The sequence below is a fragment of the Trachurus trachurus genome (assembly GCF_905171665.1).
Source record: "Trachurus trachurus genome assembly, chromosome: 15".
Classification (NCBI taxonomy): Eukaryota; Metazoa; Chordata; class Actinopteri; order Carangiformes; family Carangidae; genus Trachurus; species Trachurus trachurus.
The window spans coordinates 12,559,815-12,581,853 of NC_139906.1; the positions used below are offsets into that span (position 1 = coordinate 12,559,815).

The 22,039-nt window shown below is 43.1% G+C and overlaps 1 protein-coding gene across 1 annotated transcript in view; it reads right to left on the reverse strand.

Moving 5' to 3' along the window:
- bicc1a (BicC family RNA binding protein 1a) overlaps positions 1-22,039 on the reverse strand; it is a 61,015-nt gene that overhangs the window by 24,494 nt on the left and 14,482 nt on the right. Inside the window, exons 2-7 of the mRNA XM_083988579.1 lie at positions 18,570-18,616; positions 10,987-11,056; positions 7,117-7,196; positions 6,056-6,214; positions 4,472-4,525; positions 530-712 (exon numbers count right to left, since the gene is read on the reverse strand). Of these exons, the coding sequence (XP_083844705.1) occupies positions 530-712; positions 4,472-4,525; positions 6,056-6,214; positions 7,117-7,196; positions 10,987-11,056; positions 18,570-18,616 (593 nt within the window). The remainder of the gene's footprint in view (positions 1-529; positions 713-4,471; positions 4,526-6,055; positions 6,215-7,116; positions 7,197-10,986; positions 11,057-18,569; positions 18,617-22,039) is intronic.

A 22,039-nucleotide genomic window follows, 5' to 3' on the forward strand; every position in this document is an offset into this window, starting at 1 on the left:
CAGTGTTGGTGGGCTTTGACGCGGTGTAGCTCTGGAAACCTTTTCTTGGTCTGTGGCTCGCCATGTAAACGGGTGGAGAGGAGTGAGGGTGCTAATGCAAATATTGTTACACTCTAAAATGACTGACAGGGAGAGCACAGGTTATTTCATTCAAGACGTCTCCAACACTGGCTGCTGGTTGGGCGGTCGGGTTTTTGACATTGTGATTTAGTTCATAATTTCACTCCAATTTAAAAAAGAGAAAATTAAACATTTTACATCTAGTACTGAAATATTGAGTCAATATATAGAAAAATATTGCACACTAGTGTCTAGGCTAGTGACTAGTGTCCAACCACTGCCGTCATGCGAGCATGACAATGTGTAGGAAGCCAAACTGTAAAACATTTTAGGTTACAGCAACAGGTGGAGAGTTTTTAACTCTATACAAACCTGTACAGAACTGTGTGTGTTCATTTCAAAGCACAAACAAAGAAAACAGAGTGAACCCAGATCCTCCCTGTCACACAACTGCTCAACAGCTGCTCACCTTGACTGCGTTGGCGTTATTCTGCGAGCCACGAACCACGCCTGTGGCCCTGTAGAGACGTGTCGGGGGCTTGAAGGAGACTGTGAGGTTGTAGGTCTGCGAGATGTGCTGCACGGTGGGGGAGCCGGGGTCAGACTGCATGATGGCGGGAAGCTCAAAAGACAGCACCAGAGGAAGCAGCTCCTGCAACATGGAGGGAGAGAGGAGGGGGAGAAAGGAGGGAGGGTGACCAAGGGAGAGAAAATATCCCTCTGAACGCGGTGGCACTGAATGCATCAGCCTGATGACTACTGAAGTTTTTGGAAATCTGAAAGCTTGTCATTATGCTGTCACTGCTTTTGCTAAAAGAACAGAGAAATAAAACATGTGCCAACAGCTTTGTTAACAAAAACCATAGCAGAAACAATACACAGCCTTGACTGATTAAGACCATTTGTACACCGAGTAAAAACACAGAGGTGAAAGAATGATTTCTTTACATACTGTGGATTTATGTGAATGGATGCAGAGACATAACAACCATTCCTCCAGCAGGAGGTGGCATGTAAATATGCCAGCTCAAATAAATCCAGAGGAGTTAATCAAAATAAGGTCAGCAGTGCGAGAAACAAGAGCAGACCTTTGTTGAAGTATATTATGGTGTATATACTGTGGAGGTATCACAGGGGAGATTGATTTAAACATTATGGCTATGCAGTCCTTCAAACTATGGTTTAAAAAAAAAAACTGCAAACATCAGTGGTCTATGGCCTGCTCACCCTCATACATTAATTTCAAGTCACCAAATGCAACCACAAGGAACGGCAACAGACATCAGCTCTCGTCATTTGTATCGCAGCAGTCATTCAAAGAAAATAGATGTGGACAGGAAGGCTTTGCTTCATGCATACACATACTTATGCATGCATGAGAGAGAAATCACGCAGGCACACACCCATACGCAGACAGATCGAAGGGAATGCACATGTACACACTCACAAAGAGGAGTGAATACAAACTCTGCCTTTCTCTCTCTCTCTCTCTCTCTCTCTCTCCCCCTCTCACACACACACACACACTTATCCAAACACTGACTCTCGGGCAGAGCGCCACTATGGTTTTGGCTGCCAGTGAAGGGCAAGCAGCATGAATTGCTCTGACCAAAGAAATGCATCCCTGATCAGTCCCATATGCGCTTGGCCTTACATTTATATCACGTTTCAGCACTCGCTCTCAGAGGGCTCGAGAAATTTGGGTCAGCACTGAGGGAAATGCAAGAGAGGACAAGCAGAGCAGCAGGAGTCAGGCGCTGAATGAAGAATAGACTGATTTTTATGGTGGAGCTGACCTCAGCGTTTTTTTTTTTTTTTTTTTTGCAGAAGCCTACCTGGCAGATATGAGTTTCACATGTATCCAGACTGAGAGCGCTGTTAAAAGGTCTCAGTTCTCCCGACTTTTCGGGGTGAGAGATGAAGAAAAATGAAAATATCTTCAAGGTGAAGCAACAGGCCAGACCTTTCGTCACCTGCCTGTCAGCTCCTCCTCTGAAAGCTTCTAGAAATCCTCAGGGGAATCCATCACCCCAACAACCGACTTGTTACAGACTCAAACAGATCCCCGCCCGAGACGGCCTCTGAAATACAGTAGACCTAACACGTCCTCTACAGGGTATCTGAATGTTTAAGGGGCCAAGTTACGTTCACTGCTAATGGAGCTCGGGGAAAAAGGCACAACACAGCCACCTCTGGTTTCAGGAGAGATGGGGAGGATGTGGTCTAAAGGCCACCCAGGACCTAATACAAAGAATACTGTGTAGTGTTATGCATTTGGCAGCCTCAACAGCACAGCATTAAGAAACCCCGCATTTTACTGTGTGCTGCCTTGATATTAATACAATACAACCACTAAAACTTCTCTCAATCTCCCTTTTAAACTGGATTTAATAAAATACTTTAATCTTTTGGGAAATAAGCGTTTCCACTATTTCTTGCCAAGAAAAATTTGAATATATGATGAGGATGTTACTGAATCTGTCTCTTTAATATGAATGTGGAAACAGGAAGTGGTCATCTTAGATTAGACTGAAAATGTGGAAACAAGAAAACACTAGCTCATAAAAAAAATGTTGTTATAACCTATTTTTTTTTAGATTTTCATTAATCAAAGACGTATATAGTTCACCTAATAAGGTGCCAACATTTGAAATAAATCCTTCAATCACTCTCATTCTGCACAACTTAGTACTGTATGTTATTTTTGGCCAATTTATCTCTATGTTGAAGCAAAAATAGCTTCAATGAAAACAAGGCTGCTTTACAGAGGTGCACTTTTCTAAGTACAGGAATGATTGAGTGGACGAAGTGCGGGAATGAGATGAAAAGAAAATCTCTCCTCTGTGCTCCTCCCTCCTGCTGCATTTGAGGAAACTACCACCAGGTTAAGTGATGTTGCTCATGATTAATGTTTGGAAAATGTGTGGAAGGACTGTCTAGTCATAAGTATTGGGTGTTTGAAGGATCACCATACAAGGTGTTTGGGAAGCGTACAATGAAAGTGAGTATCGAGGTCTGGTTCCATCAAAAGAAGCCAAGTTGACAGAGGGAAACCTGTCTTTAGATCCATCCCGCTCATCCGCTGCCTCTGTGTTCTTTGGAGGTCTGAGCAATCTTTGTGGTCCTCTACAGCTTCTATTATAAACCCCTTTGTGCAACACCGGTACGGTTAGGTTTGACTCTTCTTTTTTTTCCACCCAATACAAAAAAAAAGAGAGAAGAAAAAGAAAAAGAAAAAGTAGATGAATTGGGCTGCGGCTTGCTGCTTAAGAAAACAACCATTAAGCACGGAGAGGTATGCATACATGCCGACATTTGCCAATACACACTGCACAAATATCCAGCATGACCTTCTCGCTTTCTCCTTCTCTCTCTCTCTCTCTCTCTTCATCACACACACACACACACACACACACACACACACACACACACACACACACACACACTCACTCGGTCATTCTCATGTGCACACATAGCCTTGTTAGTTTTGGTCACTCTGCAGTGGAGGGAACGTGTTCGCTGCAGACAAACTGCTGCGGTGTTGAAATACAGCGAAAGTTCGGAGATGTAACAGTTCACACGAGCACAGAGGTCCTCCGCCCACAGAGTCTGGGGGCTGGAGGCCGAGCTTCCAGTCAGAATGAAACTCAAGAAGTAGATGAGGCTTGGACATGGGCTGCAGATTGGCCCTGTGAAAAGGGCTGAGGCTCATGCTTGTGTTTTACAATTGTTCTAGGGAAGTGGTCTCTGGGATAAGTTAGGAATGGTGCTTGCGGCTTAGAGGAAGTGCTGAAACCGAGCCTGAAGTGCACGATTACCTACTGTAACACACTGGCCCTCTCCCATTTTAGGATTAGGTAGGAAACTTGGCTGTTTTGTTTGCTGCCAATCCCTTCTTCTCTGCAGCTTTTATTATTTTGACATGACACAAACAATCAGTGTTTCCTGAATCAGAGGTAAAACGCGACACCTCTCTCTGTTAGTGGACATTGGAGAAGTTTGGGAATTTGCATGTCAAAAAGTTCAGTTTGATTGGACTGGGTTTGTCCCACAGAGAAATTAAAGGGAAATGAAAATCCGGTGCGGACTGCACCATAATCCATTAAAACTAATCCACATGATCAACGTGGTTGTCGTGTTTCCAAACTAAGGTTGTGACAGCTGAATATCTGGAAAAAATATGTCCGATAGGAAAAACAATGAGCCTCATGCTGTGGGAGAGGTGTCAAAAAGTTTTTATGGGCGTTTTGAAACCTTTTTTTCCCTGTGAAAGTGTCAAAAATTCAAGCCAACCACTATCGCTTGGCTGCACGAAAGTCAGAACTACAAACTTACAAGCCTGCAGGGAACAGGCTGTTTGATATTCAAAAGTCTGGACCTATAAGGAAAACATGGCCGAGTTCCAACTTACCCTTATTTTTACTCGAGCTGCCTCCACCCCTCCTGGCTGCCCTGCGATGGACACCTGTTCACAATAAAAAAGTTACATATGTAAATCAGTTAGCCGGTCCCTCACTCAATCCAAAACAAATAATGGCTCAGATCTTTGCATGTAGCTGTACTTAATTTCAGTGTCGAGAGCAAAATCTAGAACAAATGCATGAAAACATTGAAAGGCCTGACCCAGACTGAGACCTGATCCATTTCTGTGGCATATTTTCGTGTTCATGTTTAGTATTCTTGAACCACATCATTACTATTACCATGAATCTAACGTCCTAATTAGCAAAATGTCCTTCACAATTTAAGTGATTTAGTCTTTAGAGATGAGAGGCATCAAATAAAAGTGGTAATAAATGGTCTCATTAGATTTCTCCTCTTTTATCCTCCTTCATTAGAAACTGCCCGCCATAGTGGAGCGAACCAACAACTGATCCACTGCGTTTCTGCTCCAGATGCAGCAATTATTGAAAAACAAATGATGAAACAAACACTAAGCAGATCAGTCTGGTCCGACTCAGGCCCTCATTATTCCCACAAGAACAAAACACACACACGTACACACACACATACGGCGGGGTCATGCTATGATCAGTTGTACTTGATAACTCCCAAAATGAAAATCACAGTTGAAGCTACATGTGTGTGATCACCTGTCCTGTTGAAGTGCGCTTTAACAACATCCTGAGTCCTACCAGCTCCATGGAGAGTGAGAGGTAAGTAGCCACTTGATTGTTTTCACAGTTGTCTATATTTACTTATCAACACCGCTGCACTCGTCAATACACTCTGAATCTCAAAGGCTCCGCCGCAGCGAGTGAGCTTTTGAAACCAGAAAGACACCGACTGCTCGAGGGCTCTTGGGCCTTGAAAGGAGTCTCTTGCTACTTATCAGCCTTTACTTGCATCATCAGAGTCAGACTGGGGAGGTGGGGTGGGGTGGGGTGATGGTGGGCGAACACAGGCAAACCACACTCTGCAGAGCTCACAGAAATAAAAACTGAAGCAGAACTTGAGCTTTAGAAAAAGTAAAAATGAATTTGTCAGTAGTTTAACACACAGGTGCACAGTAGAGCACCTGGCCACGATAAGCATCTGATGCCGTGCCTGGCAGCGTGCTCAACTCCTCATACTAAACTTTAATGGTAATTACAGCAGGATCTTGCAGCTCTTTGACTGAGCGCACCGGCTTCCTCTGGCTGGGCCAAACAAAACAACAGCCAACAAGACCAACACTCTGAAACCCGTCCGGTCAGAGACACCGTGACAGCCTGTAAATGGAGCGGAGCGGAGCAGATCAAAAACATTTTTCAGACCCAGTTGTGGACGGATGATGATGTTAAACACTCTCGAGGCAGCAGAATGCACTGGACTTACACTCAAAACATAATCATTGGTGCAATGTTGCGGTCGATTAGATTGAAGGAAAACATACGATGAGGCCAACTCTTTGAACGGCAAGTGGTGAACGTCTCGTCTATCACGTCCATCACACCTCAGTGTCCCCGCGCGGTGTGTGTGTAGTTGTAGATCCGTGTTGTGTAGCTGCACAAACCTGGTTGCTTTTCTCTGTCTGGTTGTTCCTGTTAGAGTCTGGGAAATGGATGTGGCAGCCCGTCTCCTCCATCACCCTCTTGATGTTGTTGCCACCTTTGCCAATAACGTGAGAGTGCTCTGTGTGGGAGACGTCCATCTTGAGAGTCACCCGGTTACTCTAACGAGCAGAAAAGACAGGGCAGGGGTGAAGAGAAGATCAATAACACTCACAAGAGCTCTGTGAGTGGGAAATGGATGTGTGTTTTTATACATGAAAAGGCACTACAGATATTAAACCTCAAGCTGGACTGCACAAAAACATTTCTGGGAGCATCTTCCTCCAGGTTCAAATTGAATTGGTCTGTTTTATGGCGATGAGACATTTTAAAGAACAAACAAACCAAGACAAACTGCACTCTCTGCTTCACATCCTGCTCAACTGATTATAAATCTTACTTTCATAAGTCTAGAGCAGCATCTGTCCTCTTTACTCCATCTAAATAGTCACAAGACCCAGAACCTACAATTTCCCCTTCTTTAAACACTTTCATATGCTGCAGTCATTTAGGAAAGAAGTAAATGAGCAACAAAATATGCAGGATATTAAAAAAAAGAATCAAATTATCAAATAGCTCTGCTGTGCGTCTGCCAGACTAAAAACGGCCTTTCCGTGACAAAACCATATGAAATGCTACAAACTGAGCCAATCACGTGCTGCCCTCTTTTGTGTGTGTGTGTGTCTGTTTTGAAAAGTGCACAGATGATTGCCTGCCCCCAGGGGGTGCTACAGAGCAGGCGCCCAGGTAGTCAATTTCTTGTGTTGCCATGGCAATGGAGCCTCAGCATGCACACACACACACACACACACACACACACACACGGAAATTCACAGAAGGCTCTGGATGCGAGTATCCGACTAGTTGCACCGCACCGCTGCGTGCAATCTGTCACTTGGACAGCGAGAGAGCCGAGGGTGAAACACATTCGGTCCAAGTGGAGACCAAGAAAGGGCGAGAAACAGAGACTGGAGAAACATAAACATCCAGTCTGCCTCCACAGCAATAAAGATGCTTACTGTACCTTTGTGTCCAGGACGGACATAATTCTGTCTTTGGCTTCCCGCACGTTCTCCCTCTTCCCGCAAACCTTGATGTGTGGATCTGCAGGGAGAAGGGGGAAAAAAAGAGAAAGGGAAATATTACAAAGTGGAAGCAGAGACTGTGTGTTTAATACGTCTGCATGTTCGGTACAGTATGTGTGTGTGTGTGAGTAAAGGAGTCAGCGTTGATGAATTTCAGATTGAATGTGAAAAGTGGGACACAAGTTAAACACTTTAAACCAAACATGACACAGCAATCTGCATTTGTCAACAAATTACAGCGCGTCCGAGAAAAGCTCCGCAACAGTAATTGCTGCTTTGATATCTGCCGAGACTCATTTAAGTCGGCAAGTAACCACATGGCACAGAGTGGAGGATGAGGAGGGGGGATATGGGGAGGGGGCAGCTCTGTGTGGAATTGCATTCAGGCAATCCATCAATCAGCAGAGCCCACAGAAAACACTACAACTATGAAGATCATTTCTGCTTCAATTCAACCTCAACAGAAGACAGAGACAGTCATGTGGTGCTTTATATTATTCTCTGGATCTCATTCTGTCATGCAGTCCATGAAAAAATAAATATACACTTACTAATTTTTCTCAGCTTCCCACACACACACACACACACACACACACACAGCACCAATGTTGTCTCCTCAAATTCAACAAATTATGAGATACCGGCGCGCAACAGAAACTGCAACATCCTAATTCTCTGTGTAAATACACTGAGCGCACGCACAGAAATCGGCGCAAGCGAGGGGCTAATAGCTTGAGCAAACTGTGCCCCCACAGAACCCCTCGGCCTCTAAATACCTCAGTTAAAATAACCAAACACTGAATACCAAAATCGGTCAGAGCTTATGCTCGGGCGTCTGTAGCGCTACATCTGGCTCTGCAACATGCCCGACCCCTGGGGAACCAAAAATGTGAAATTGTGCACACACATGCATTAAACACCCATGGTCCATCGCTTCTGTGTTAACTGTACTGAGCTGCAGGAAGTCCGGTAAACCCCATTCCAGGAATACCCCCTCCGCCCCACCCCCACACTGCAGATTTACAGTATAGCCATCAGACAGACAGGACCCACTGAATCAGCTTCATTGTCACTGGGACGTCCGAGAAATCCACAGTTGCATGTTTAGACTTTGAATAAGCTTGTGTCTGATATGAGAACAGCCAGAGAAAATACAGTTCAGGATTTTTTTTTGTGATAACGAGGGGAAGTTCCAAAGTCACACGTGTCAACATCAACTCACGACGAGCTCTCTGTGCAGCTGAGGAACATAAATGGAAAACATGATCTCTGTCGTCTTCACAGAGCAGTGGCACAAGTCGGGCTAAACCACTGAAAACCTCTGTTGCTCTTGAGCACCAGAACAAGCTTCAACCCTCTGTTTAATGGCCACTGGGAACTGCGAGAGCCGCCAGCAAACAAGCACTGATCCTGTTAACAGTGCCACAAGGGTCCGACAACCTCAAACACACACACCAAGACTACGTCTACTTCGCATGAAGGACTGACAACAGCTCTCAGATGTTTAGAGGGGGGTGGGAACTAAACAAAGGCCGCGCTGCAGTCTGTGACGGGAAAACAAAACAAAAGGGAAAAAGAGCAGAGAGAGAGCGGTCAGAGACTCATCGCAGCCCCGGCACCGGTTCCAGGAAATGTTCCCATCATACAGCTGTTGCTGTGAACAATAGAAATCTCTCAGCTTCCTCCTGTGGCGCTCTCTGTGACCATTGGAGGGAGTATGGTTCTTCCAGTGTCTAACCTGCACAGCACATCTGGCAAACATTAGCCGGCCTAAACGAGTGTTGCAGTCGTGATGTAGAACACCCCCGCATTTTTTGAAGTGGAGTGTGCAGTGTGCTCTTTTTTGATGATTGATTGTGCAGGGAAAAAAGTGAACACCTTGAGCCTTAATTTGGCACAGTCGACAACTATAAAAGCAAACACAAACAAGAGAACACTTGCAGCTGCAAAACGTATTTTCAGTTGCACGGATTTTTAACACGGTTTCACTTGACAGAGAAGAAAAACCTTTTGACCCCCGAGCTCTGCGCTGGCAAAGCTCAAGCATTTTTCCAGCAAGGGACTACATTCGAAAAAATACCACACAAATGAAGGGAATTAAGTCCTTTCGGCTTGGTGGTTCTCATTCAAAACATCTGCAGAAACATCGAGACAGACAACAGAAAAGCAGGAGTAACATTTAAAGATATTTACCACACAAAAACTAAGAAAACATCAAGAAAGAAAAAAAAGCAAAGATCGGCCACACGGTGTCGACCACTCTGCTGCACAGACTCGTCCCACACGTGATAGATATGAATCCTCACTGTATTAAATCCCCCACAGTGTACTGATGATGGCTTGCCCCAGGAGGTGAACTACCTGCCTTATCACACTCATGCAGGTGGCAGCTACGGCTAGCTGCAAGTGATGTATAAAAACGAGGAACTGGCTCTGGATGGACAGTGGTTACAAACATGCAAATTCCCTTCACATCTGCCGCCGACCTGCCGGGTGTTAACTGATCCCAGACTGCTCACGAGTATGACGTTAGTTTGGGATAACAGAAAATGATCCATCACCTAAGACGATGGCGACAGGGTGAGTGAGTTTTTGTTGTCACATCCTGTGTTACATGATGAGGGAAGAAAGGAATGTGGATCGTCACAAGTTATTTTCCATCCTAATCCTCCAGATAATACACCCTTTAGTTGTTGAAGTCGATATTAAAGGCCTGTTGACACCGTAAGAAGTGAAATATTCTCTTATTCTATTTAGCCGTGTTCTCTTCTCCTCCTATGAGCTCAGGGTGTTGAAACAAAATAGTCAGTTCCACATTTCTCATAAGATAAATAAGTGATTATCCAACATTCTTCATCCTCTCCATTTACGCAAGACAGAGGGAAAAACTTGACCGGCTCCAAATGTTGGATCAGAATTTCAAATATTCTCACTTTCGCACTCAGAACATCATTCCCAGGTGGTGTTGAAAACAGGTGTTGGAGGCAGGTTGTTTTGTGAATGAACTAATCCTTTGGGGGTGAATGGAGGAGGTCTGTGAGAGTGAATGGATTGCCAGGACGTACAGTTCGGCATGCAGAGGGGAGGCATGTTTAAGATTCTGATGTAACCCCCCGTCAACTATTTGCTACAGCGAGTGAGTGAGGAAGTTACATAATGACATCGGATTCCACATCTGGCTTGAGGACGTTCACTCGCGAGTCTCCTGAGAACAACAAAGTGGGCACAACTACAGATTCCCCTAAAACGCCCCCCCCCCGCCAACCCCCCACCTCTCAGAAGAGCTTTAAATAACTACAATCATGTTTTATTGGTAACAGCACTGGAACAACGTGGCTAGTAAATATTTGAGATTCAATACATGCAACTCACCGGCCTCACACTGCAACTGCACACTGTCCCAATTAACTTTTAAATAAAGTTAGTGAAGCCCTGAAATACTTTCCTCTTGTTGGTGCCAGTGTAATGCCTTTCCTGAGAACATATTTCAAGTTAAAACACTACAGACTCATAATCATTAACCTATGTTGTAACTTAGGATTCACACTTGTTAGTCCTGTTGTTGTACTTCCTTGGAGAGTTGTATAAAGTTATATAAAGTAAAAAATAAAAAAATAAAAAATTCTGAGGGCAGAGCTTATGGACTGACATTTGATAAATGGCAAGTTTGGTGTTCATTTACAGAGTTTATATAACACAGTTGCACAACAGATGAGTAATGCAGACAGGACAGCGATGTTCTATAAGGGTAATATGACTATGATGGGATGAACCATAAATGCTGAAAAAAAAGGGAAAAATGTAGTTACCTTTTTTGGACTTGGCTCCAATCTTCAGTTTGGATGGCCACGCTATCTGTGTTTGGGTCTCATCCATGATCTGGAACAGAGACAAGGAAAACTGTCATTAGTTTATCACAAGTATCAGCATTGGCAAACACTGGGAGTCCGCAGGAACAAACATGTAAACAAACAAAGACATCAGCTCGGAGGACTGGATTTGGCAGAAGAAGAACTGCCTGTCAATATATTATATGAAATATACGTTGATCATAATTATTTATATGAAATATACGTTGATCATAATTATTATCATGCTTATACTTAAATAACAGTATTTTCTAAAGTAAATACGCCCGAGTCAGTATTATACAGGACTTTTGTAACTTTTTTCAGATTTTTAATGTGGCTTTGGCTTCACTTGAAGTGTGGGCATCTCTTCACTGACTCTCCTGTGCTCGCACATATTAATAGTCGACCGTAGAGAATATATGGAACAAGTTATTAGAGGCCAGAAGTTTAAAAAGCCCAATGTGATGAAAGGTGGTGTAGAATGCTAAAATAACACACAAAAAAGAAACAAAACTCTGCTATCCTTCTTTATAGGTAATGGAGAAGACCTGGAAAAGTGAGAGGAGCAGTTTAAACATGTCTGGTGAGATAAGTTTATACATTTCCAGACATTGCTCCGAATGCAACGCTACCTAGGAAAGAAAAAACAGCATTAAGCACGCTTGGCTTTGTAACACGTGAAAAATGCCAACAGCGATCTATGTAGAGAACCGTTTGACAAGTGGAGTCATCGTAACCAGGAGCATATGTATATATGTGAAAAAAGGCAATGTGCTGGCAATGCAGAACGAATAAAGCGCTGGTCAAGATGCTGTCAGCGGACCAATCTGGGAGAAATCTCTTTTACCCAACCTCCATGCTCCCCTTTTTTAACCACAGGGAAGCTCACCTGGCTTAGATTTCTGGCAACAAATCCACAAACAAACTCATTCAAAAGTGTTCAGTTGATGTTAGTGGAAAATAAAAAAAAAAAAAAATACAAGTGGAAAAACTGTCAAAGCTTCCAAAAAAAAAGTGGAGCTGACATGTTCTCTCCAAATGGCTCTGTCCTTGATACGCACTATCCTTGTTTTCACAAAGGTCCTGTGGTCTTCAGTTTGTTTTAGTACTTTCCAGGGGTTTGTGTTTTCAGGGTGGAGAAGATATGAATTTCTCAAAGTTTTCAACGCCACGTGATCAAGCACCCGAGGGCTGCTTCAGCCCATTACATGAGCAAACGCCGCCACTTAATATTCCTTGGTGGTCCGGTGCACTAAGCAACGAGCCACATTCTGTAACTCAAATGGGAGACAGGCTCCATTAAGATGAAGATTAGATGTTCGGTTTATTAATGCCACTAAAGCCAGTCACAGCCTTCATTAGGTTGTTTTTTTTTTTTTTGCAAGCATTTTCACGTTTTATCTGCTGCTCTTCCGTGCCAAAACTAAGAACAACAGGGTGTATTCCTATGGGAACTGATGCACAAATCAAAAAGGGAAGTGCTTAAATTCCTCCATATGTTCCTCTGGAAGCAGCGTGGTCTGTTTGGCATCCTCTGCAACAAAGTCTGACAGCGTATCCACTGCTAGTCTCACACACCTGTACAACAGAGAGACAGCTTTGCTCTTTACTCTGCAGCTATGTACTTGGAGTCCATGATGGTTGACTGGAAGCCCTTTCAAGCCTCGCTGATTTTCTACAACATCCTATAATCACTTTTTTTTTTTAAATCAACAGCCTGGACGAGCAACAGCTTGAGGAGGCATCTCTGCCACTAGAAAACCTAAATAAAACAGGAATCTGTAGTCAGAAGTATAACCTCTGGGGGGAAAAAAGCATCTTTATACTTCGAATCAAAAACAGCTGTGAGTTTTTTTGTTTTGTTTTTTTTAGACTTTCAACGTTGTAAATGCACGGCAGAAAATTAAGAGCTCTTCCTGCTAAGGCACATTGGCCTATTCTTCAGCATTCCTTATAAAAACAGTGTAAGCCAGTGAAACCACTGCAAAACACATTTATACTAAAGTTTTTTGTTTGTTTGTTTTTTTACATTCTTGCTTCCCTCTCTTGAGCTCTTGGCCCAAGTTTCATATCTTTATTCATTATCATTTTTATCTAAAACGGCAGGGAAACATGCTTCCGGTCTTTCTTATGATGTCTACTGCTTGTGGCTCTGTGTTTACTTCCAGTTTCTGCTGAGCGAACCACAACAAAATCCCAAGTAACTTTAATTATCATCATCACAGCATCATGAAAGTAAAAGACGGATTCCTTTCAGATGATCTTGAGCTGCTATTCCGGAAAAAATTCTTCCAATGCAATCATGAAAGTGACTAAGCTGAAAGGAGCTCCAGCTTCAGCATCATGCTAATGATACTAATTAATGTCTGCTGACCCGAGACTCCCCATCCCTTCTCTCTGCAATATTATCACAACTGCTGCGATAACATCATCTGTTTATTCACCTTAAATTGTTTTTCACATGGTGGAGCTTAAGCCTGAAACCTAAATCTGATGAGGTGTGTGATACTGGAGTTAGTAGCCTGAGGCACAAGCGAGGGTTATCTCCAGCATGACGTTGTCTGGTACATGTACATGTAGGAAAGGACAATAAATCACACACACACAAAAAAAACCCCACAACAACCGTGTAGCTTAATGCAAACCTTTTCTTCACCGACTGAAGTCACGTGCTCACAGCAGCAGCAGCTGGACATATCACAAACAACATTAAAGGACATTCTGTTCTCGGTGATAAGGAGGAATTCCTTTAGCTTTGCTCCGACTTTCACATTGTTTGTCTTTTGTTCTTTAAAAATCAGCCTCCTGGGACGTCGAGCCTGATGCGTCTGGATCTCATTATGGAGACGTTCGATTTAAAATCACAGAACTGCAACAACTGATGCAGCCTCTCGGGTTGTTCAAATTACAGTGGCAAAGTGGAAGCTAATGTGGGACGACATTCAAAAAGGGCTAATTTATAATTAAAAACAGCGTTTTTTCACCAAATATGTCAAAAATATTTAACATGCTGCACTGTTTTAACCCAATGAAGCAAAAAAGTATGACAATAACATCAGATGTAACATCACATCAGAGGTATATGCAATTATACTTCCCAAAAATTATCAAACTGTATGGCCTATGCCTCATCAACTTTTTCTCTAAAAAGGGCCTTGTTCACAGAGACCTGTTTCCTGTCCAGTGTTGCTGTTCTTGGCAGCGTCCTGCAGATGGGACTGATTTCTAACAGACCACACACCATTTTAAAGGGGATGGCGTTTATTTTCATGAAGGAGCTAGCAAATACCTCTCAAATGGGTCAAGATATTTGCACAAATTAAGTTACCTACACATGCAGTGCCCCACCCTTTCTTCTGTGCCACCCCACCCTCTTTGAAATGAATAAATACATGAATGACTACGGTTCTGATCAGTTTCATGGCGTGACCTTGACATGATGATTGGTTCTTAGAGGTTTGCAGCTGGTGAGCTCAGACGTGCGCAGAGCTGAAGGTGAAATCAAACACGATATTATTATTAAAGTAATGTCCTGAAAGACAGCACATGTGTTCAGCACACGTGAGAGGGGGAGAGTGTGTGTGTGTGTGTGTGTGTGTGTGTGTGTGTGTGTGTGTGTGTGTGTGTGTGTGTGTGTGTGTGTGTGTGTGTGTGTGTGTGTGTGTGTGTGTGTGTGTGTGTGTGTGTGTGTGTGTGTGTGTGTGTGTGTGTGTGTGTGCGCGCGCGCGTACACACATCTGTATGTGTGTACATATAACACAGCAGCAATCAACATGGCGCAGGCATGTTTCCTGGCCTGCGCTGCAATGGTGCAGCTGTTTATGCAGCTGGAATGTGTGTGTCTGTGCGAGTGTGAGTTTGGTGTGTGGGAGGGAGCACAGAGGGCTGTTGGGGGGGCGTATAGACGTGGTGAGTGGAGCTGAGACTGACCGAGGGGGCAGCAGAGCTCGACACTAACGGCATTGACTGAACAATCCCCATGAGACTCACCAGTCATAACTGAGTTCATGTTAACAACCTGAGTGCTAACTTGAAGCTAAAGCCCCATTAAACCTCAGGGCTAATGCTAACATATGCATGGTTATGAAAAGGGCAACAAAAATCACAGGGCAGGAAGTTCTGCCCAAACTGTCTACGGCTGAAAAGCATCGGTGCTGGAATCAGGACTCCTCCGTCAGAGCAGGCTGCCTGATGAAACACAAACATTTTGTTTACATGTATTTTTGCTTTGATGGCACTCGTACTGACCTAGTTAAGTCAACATCATCGCAGTATAATGTCAACTAAATATGTCATCCCGACAGTCGTAAGTTTCCTATTTGCCCTGTGTCAGCGCGGCGAAATACAAGAAGCGCCAACGCCATAAACCAACTGAAATGAATTACGCCTGGCCGGAGATCTGAGTGCACTGGCACTTACATATCACGCCTGGCATTATTTACAGAACCACAACTGCTGGGAAGGAGAGATGGAAGGGGAAGGGGAGGAGGGGGGATCGGGGTTAAACTGGCTGGGGGTTCAAAGGCCTGTCTCCAACTCAAATCCACTCCAAGCTCCTCTGTGGTGCACAGTTATCGCCTCTACCAGCCGAGCTTCCCCGGCTCTCCACTGTCCCACGGCTCCACTTGTGCACGGCTCTCCAAAAACGGCTTATGGGTCTGTGCCGTGATTTGACGATCCAAATGGTTCACAGTCCAAAACTTTCACTGCAAAAATCTAGCATTTATCCGTGTGCACCAATGCCGGGACTTCTGTTAAACAACAAGCACGTCATTTTATAGAGTAATTCCCCTTGTTACACCGACCGGACTGATAACAATGACACACCAGTGGTTTAATAGAGGGAAAAGATGAAATAACAGAGGGAGGGAGGGACGGGGGGAGAAACGTGGGAAGAGGAGGGAAAACATGAGGCAGAGATAGATAGAGACCAAAACAAAGACCGAAAAGAAACACGGGTGTGTAGCTGCTGATTCCCCTATGTGAGCAGAAGGGATTTGGATATTTCCTAATTTCCCAGCTGTGGCACCCTCCTGTGGTCCCAACTCTATCCGCCATCCTCTTTACTTCATGAAGAGGGTGGACGGTTCGCTCTCTATTACAAAACGCTCCTTTGGACTCAAAGGAAGTCCAGCAGACACTGAGTAAGAGGGTTTGATCAACCACAGAGACCGGGGAGAAAGTGCGGGGGCGGACCATTTTATGTTGCTCTCGTCAGCGACTGCAACTAGAAATCTCACTGCTGAGGCAACAATCTCACTCCCAAAGCCTCGTATGCAGTTAGTGTGTGTGTGTGTGTGTGTGTGTGTGCGTCAGAAATGACCATATGGCTTCTGACTCGGGGGACAGAGCTGCTACGCGTGCGCTTTATGAGTCCCACCGAGTGTGTGTGTGGCACATGGGTGTGTTGGAATGGCAGGAAGCGGCCCAACTAAGAGTTTCCATTTTCATCAACTTCAAGGTATTTCACACACCTCATCCATATTCTTTCAACAATGCCGTTCCACAGTCGCACTCTGTTTATTTTCCCGACTTTAATTGGGCATGTATGGTGATCACGCTATCAGAGGGAAACTCTGCAGAGTTATCCAAATGGAAATTCTGCAATAAAAACATGACTTTAGCACCGCTCTGTTCCTGCCCCTCCATGGCTTTGCCAACGCAAACAGCTGCACACTAATTTCTAATTGACAATTTAACCTTTGGTAACCACAGCTTCTTTGAACGAGCTGCGACAATATTGAAGCCACAGACTTCACAAAGCATGACTGCATGGAGTCGATACACCAGCGGCGGCAGCAGCAGCAGCAGCAGCAGCAGCCGTACTTTGTCAGAGTAGCTCTGTGGTGCGAGGAAGACACCTCCACTGGATATCCAACACATTACAGTTAGGTCCGAACCCAAAAGAGGCGGAGGAAGAGCTACAGTATAGCTCGAGTTCTTGTTAAAATTCCAACGAGGGGGAATCTTGAGGCGCCTGGTTTGCATTACTTGGGTTTTTTTGAAAACTACTTCAGGGACAGTTAAATTGCCTCCTTCTTTGACATTTAACTTGGTTTCCTCACGTCCAAACCCAAAATACAGAAAATAGACAAAAGCGGAATGCTCAAACAAACCGCTGTCCATCATTTATTTCATTACAGCCCATTAACATACTATAGAGGGAGCTTAACATATTCAGGAAGCTGAATTTTAAACAAACAAATCCACTTGAAATATTTAACAAGAACCACGTAATTAACGAGATGCCTTCATGCATGGTAACTGCTGTCGAAACTCAGTGAAGGCCGATAGTTAACTTAGATTGCTGAGTATTTGTGGTTTCCATTGTCATGTCAGTATGTGACTTCATTTATTATACTAAAGTTGAAATCAGACACCACACACACACACTTTCTAAGGCCGGTAGTTTGGGGTTGAATTAAACAAATGGGGTGTATCAAGGCAATTTTTTTGCCATTTCATACAACATGTTCACTCGCTCAACAACTGTTAATGGCTGTTTTTCCTGATAATGAGGCCAAATGTGGTCAACTTCTGTTGCACAAATACAATGAACTGGGTTGGGAAATCAGGCTAAATATTTTATCCTGACTCCCTCTTCCCCCTCCCTTCCAAATATTTATACAGAAATGTGCAAAAAAAAATGTCAGCACTTCAGATATTTAGATTGTCGTCAATGATGGAGCATAAAGTAGGTCAAAATCCATTCGGCAGCACCAACAACCCCAAATACACATCTAGTGTCAGCAATGAGACCCTTGCCTCTCTGATTTTAGTAGGAAGTTAACTGATATAACACATGCTTGAAAGAACCAGTTCAGTTTCTAATGATCTAATTAGAGGAATTTTCTCTCAGGATCATTGTTTTGTGTTGTTTATAGTGCAACGCCCTAATCAGGTCTAGCTGTGTGAAACTCACCGTTGTGTGATGAATTAGTAATGTTCAGAAATCATTTCCTTGTTAGAGACATGGAGGCTTTAATAGGACTAAAAACTAATCCTTGTAGTTATAACTTGTATAAAAAGGTCATTAATTCATAACAATTTAAACTGGACATTAACTCTTTTAAACCCAGACAGGGTCACACACTCGACTGATCAATGAGGACAATGTGAACAAGCTGTGACTAAAAGAATCCCATTGAAGGCTATTACTGAAGCGTATCGTTGTTTAACTGCACATAATGAAGCCTCAGAACATTAATTACATCAGCGACAAAGAGAAGTCAATGAGGCAGCGTTGGCCCGATCAGTCCCTCTTCTTAAACTGCGGAGATGATCTGGCATATTATGGTACATTATGTAAGTGAGAAAGGCCCGCAGTGTTGTGTCAGCTGTGTTATAGGATCAGAGCCCCGGAGTGACTTCACGTCAGGTTCGTTCCTTTGTTTTTGTTTGTTTTGATTTGTAATTACGAGTGACTGGAGAAAGGCACCTGACATCTGCTCCCTCAGCGAAGGGAGAAGCGCTGCTCAGTGGGCTCGAACGCAACCCAGAGACAAAGCAAACACTATGCCGAGCGCAGACTACACACTCACCTTCTGAAAGAAATCCTCCCCGCCGTTGACTCTCCCCTCCGAGGCAGCTAGAGTGAGACAGAGAAAGAGAAAAATAAATTCGTAAAAAACCACACAGAGCCACTCAGTTTTTGAATATACAATGTAACCTCAGCGTAGCCAAATCACACACAGATTACCGAGGCCTCCTCAAAATGTTACGGTATCTTCTCTCGGAGCTGTGTTTATGGTGGATCTCCATTTCTTTGGATATTGTGTTTGGCACCGTGACTCACGCTGCTCGTTTGCAGGACTGGAATAAAATGTTCCAAGTAATTTTCTATAATCCTAAAGATTGGACACAGCTTCCGTGTAACAAATTGATGGATACAGTGAAAATATTTGGGCTTTTTACAGTAGCCGTTAATGGAATATTTCATACCACACTTAGGTCAACTGGTGTCAGGTTCACACTTCTTACAAAAGGTTTTCACACTTTAGAAATTCATCCGTCAGCACACTGCACACTTCCCAACTTGGGAAACTTGACAGTATATGAAAACTTGTGAACAACCTGTAAACAAAATAAACACTTCAAGGGGAGTCCCGGTGTTTTAAATGTATTTTCCATCCAGGTAAAAACGCCAAGAAACTCTTTCAGATGATACACAGAGAGAAGGCGAGGGCCAGCTACCAAAGTAAGTCAAGCCCGTAGTCACTAAAAACACATCTGCAAGTCCTTCAAGCTGTGGCAGCTCTGTTGATACAAAATACATATCTGCTCTCCAAGGAGGATTCTCATGTTCCTCTGTCATTTGGGAGTACAGGGAAGGTTTAATGATGCGTTTCAGCCGAGATAGATCTGCTGCTGTCTGTGCAAATCTGGGTCAGGAGCAGCAGCAGCAGAGTCAATGTGGGTTATACAGTTCAGTCATAAATGCTGAAATTAGTGCAACAGCGATTTCGTGTCTGAAGAAGAAAAAAAACAAAAAAAAAAAACAACGCCCTGCTGCATTTCACTCGCAGAAGACAACTCTTTCATTTTGTCATTTTTTATTCTTTAACATAAATTTAAAAGCGATTGAGGAAATGCAGCTGAAATTACCGGCAGAACAATCCATCAGTTTCACAGGGAGATTTATCAGCAACTAATCTGATAATAAATCGACCAAAAAAAACAGGTGAACAATTCTCTTCTTGCTTTTTAGTTGTGCCAATTTTCTGAGTCGGCAATAAATTCAATACCTTTGTGACTTAGTGAAACAAAACGAGTGATCTGAAATTGTCATCTTAAAGTTTGGGAGAATGTGATGTGCAGGAAACATTGAGATATTGATCAATATCAAAAACAGTTATTAGTCCCCCAGCAGCCCTAGACTTACATTATGTTTTCAAGCCATCAAAAAAGAAGAGAAAAAACAAAACAAACAAACAAAATCATTAGTTTTAAGGTGTTAAGAACATAAATGAGTATTACACAGTAAAAACAAATATTTTGGATCATGGAGACAGGAATCTCCTCATTAGTCGTTTTTTTCTGATGATGACTAATGATAACGTTTTCTCCACCAGACTGAAAACATGTTATGGCTGTAAGTATGAGTCATCAGGGGAAAACCTACCTTAGTAAAACTTAGCTCATCTAGCTACAGCTTCACGTCCAAAACAATGTAACCCCTTTAGAAAGTTTGCAGAACTCCTGCAGCGCACGCAGCAAACTGTGATGATCACAGGGTGAAACCTGGCTGGGTGTGAAAAGTGCTGTTATGACTTTCCCCATCAACACCACTTTTCATGGGACAAACAGAGGAAATGAAAACCCTTCCTGACAACAGCTCCATTTTCAACCAGAGCCAACATTATGGCCTCTGGTGATGCCGACATCGTGAGCATCTAACACGTGTTTGTACTTTACACCGGCTGCCCAGTAAACAAGTCCAAGCCACAGTTTACCGAGACATGCAAAGTGGTCTGCCTCGGCTCAGAGGAGAAATTAATTTCAAATTATATTTGTGTACATCAAATGCCCAGCAGTCCATCACATTAATAATAGATGAATTGAAGTTAATTTAAAAAGGATGTACAGTGTTATTCGAAACTGATGTACACTGTAGGGCTGACACAACAGTTTCACCGCTTGTCACAGTCGGTTTTCATAAAGTCAAAGAAATGAAAGAAATGTTCTAACCGCCAACTATCACCCCTCTGTCTTTCCTTTCCTGCCTAATCCACTGCACATCATCAGCTCAATCGATCACATTACCTACTCTGGAAACACTGGTGAAAAAGACAAATCCTCCTGTTGTGACTCCCAAGGAAGTGTAACAATATCAACAGATGGAAATTGTCACAGATGGGGGAAATAACAAAGTTGGATTCTTTGTTCAGCAGCTTGAAGAGCCTGTGATTTTTGTTTAAAGTTACAGTAATTTTACTAAGTGGCTAATGCTCACGGTTCTGCACTCGGCATGCACCCAACACTTTGGGTAATCAAATGACAGATGAGGCAGCTAGCCAGAAACACTGAAATTGACACTGTAAAGAGTCTTGAGTGGACTATAGCTGAAACCATAAGAAAGACAATATTAGTACATTTGATAACTGATAAAAAGGTAAATTAAAGATATTTAGCCACAAATTCAATTTTCTGCTTTGTATAATTCAATAGGAAGAATTATAGAATATACGTTTGTTTTGTTTTTTTACATTCAGTCATACAATGGCCTTTTAAGATTGTAGGAGGTGGATTGTCATTGAAAATGATCAACATATTCACTAACAATGAAAATGCGTGTTAGTGGTACACCAAATTATGGCTCTGGCTGAAGATCAAACAAGTCTGTGCTGGATTCACACAAAAGCAAATACATTTGGTTAGACTGTGACAGTAGACCCAGTTGTTTACATCCTGCATTAAGTTTAGTATACAGCGGCTCTGAGAAGAGCTCTCAGTTCTTCGGCCATGAAATACCACGTTACTGGAAGTATTTCCTGTAAGAACGAAGACAAACAATAAGAAGGAGAAGTGCAGTGACATCCAACAGCCTGTTTTTATCCCACGTGTCCACTCAAACAGTTCAGTAGAGCAAGTCAGTTGCTTTCTCTTTGCGGTTTCTATTCTTTCACTGACTAAACAAGAACAAATCCCAAAGGTAACATCTCTGTCAGTAGTACAATAAATTAATGAGACTGTGCACATGGTAAGCCAATTAAAATGCCACTTGCCATAGTTTGCATTAGGACAATACCATCCTCCTCAGTGAGCTCTTTTGATCACACTCTATAGCTTATACGTTTCACTTGAACTGTCATGGATATGTAACAGATGTCTGACTATACAAAGAAGAAGAAGCACATGAAGAAAAACAAAGAAAAAAAACTCCCTGTTTTTTGGGGGGGGGGTTGTCTGAGTCGTGGGGATGCTGTCAGGCAAAGTGACAGAAGTGAAGATGCACAAGTACCGCAAAGTGATGCTTGGCAAGAGAGGACAACACTTAGACTACTGTAGTAAA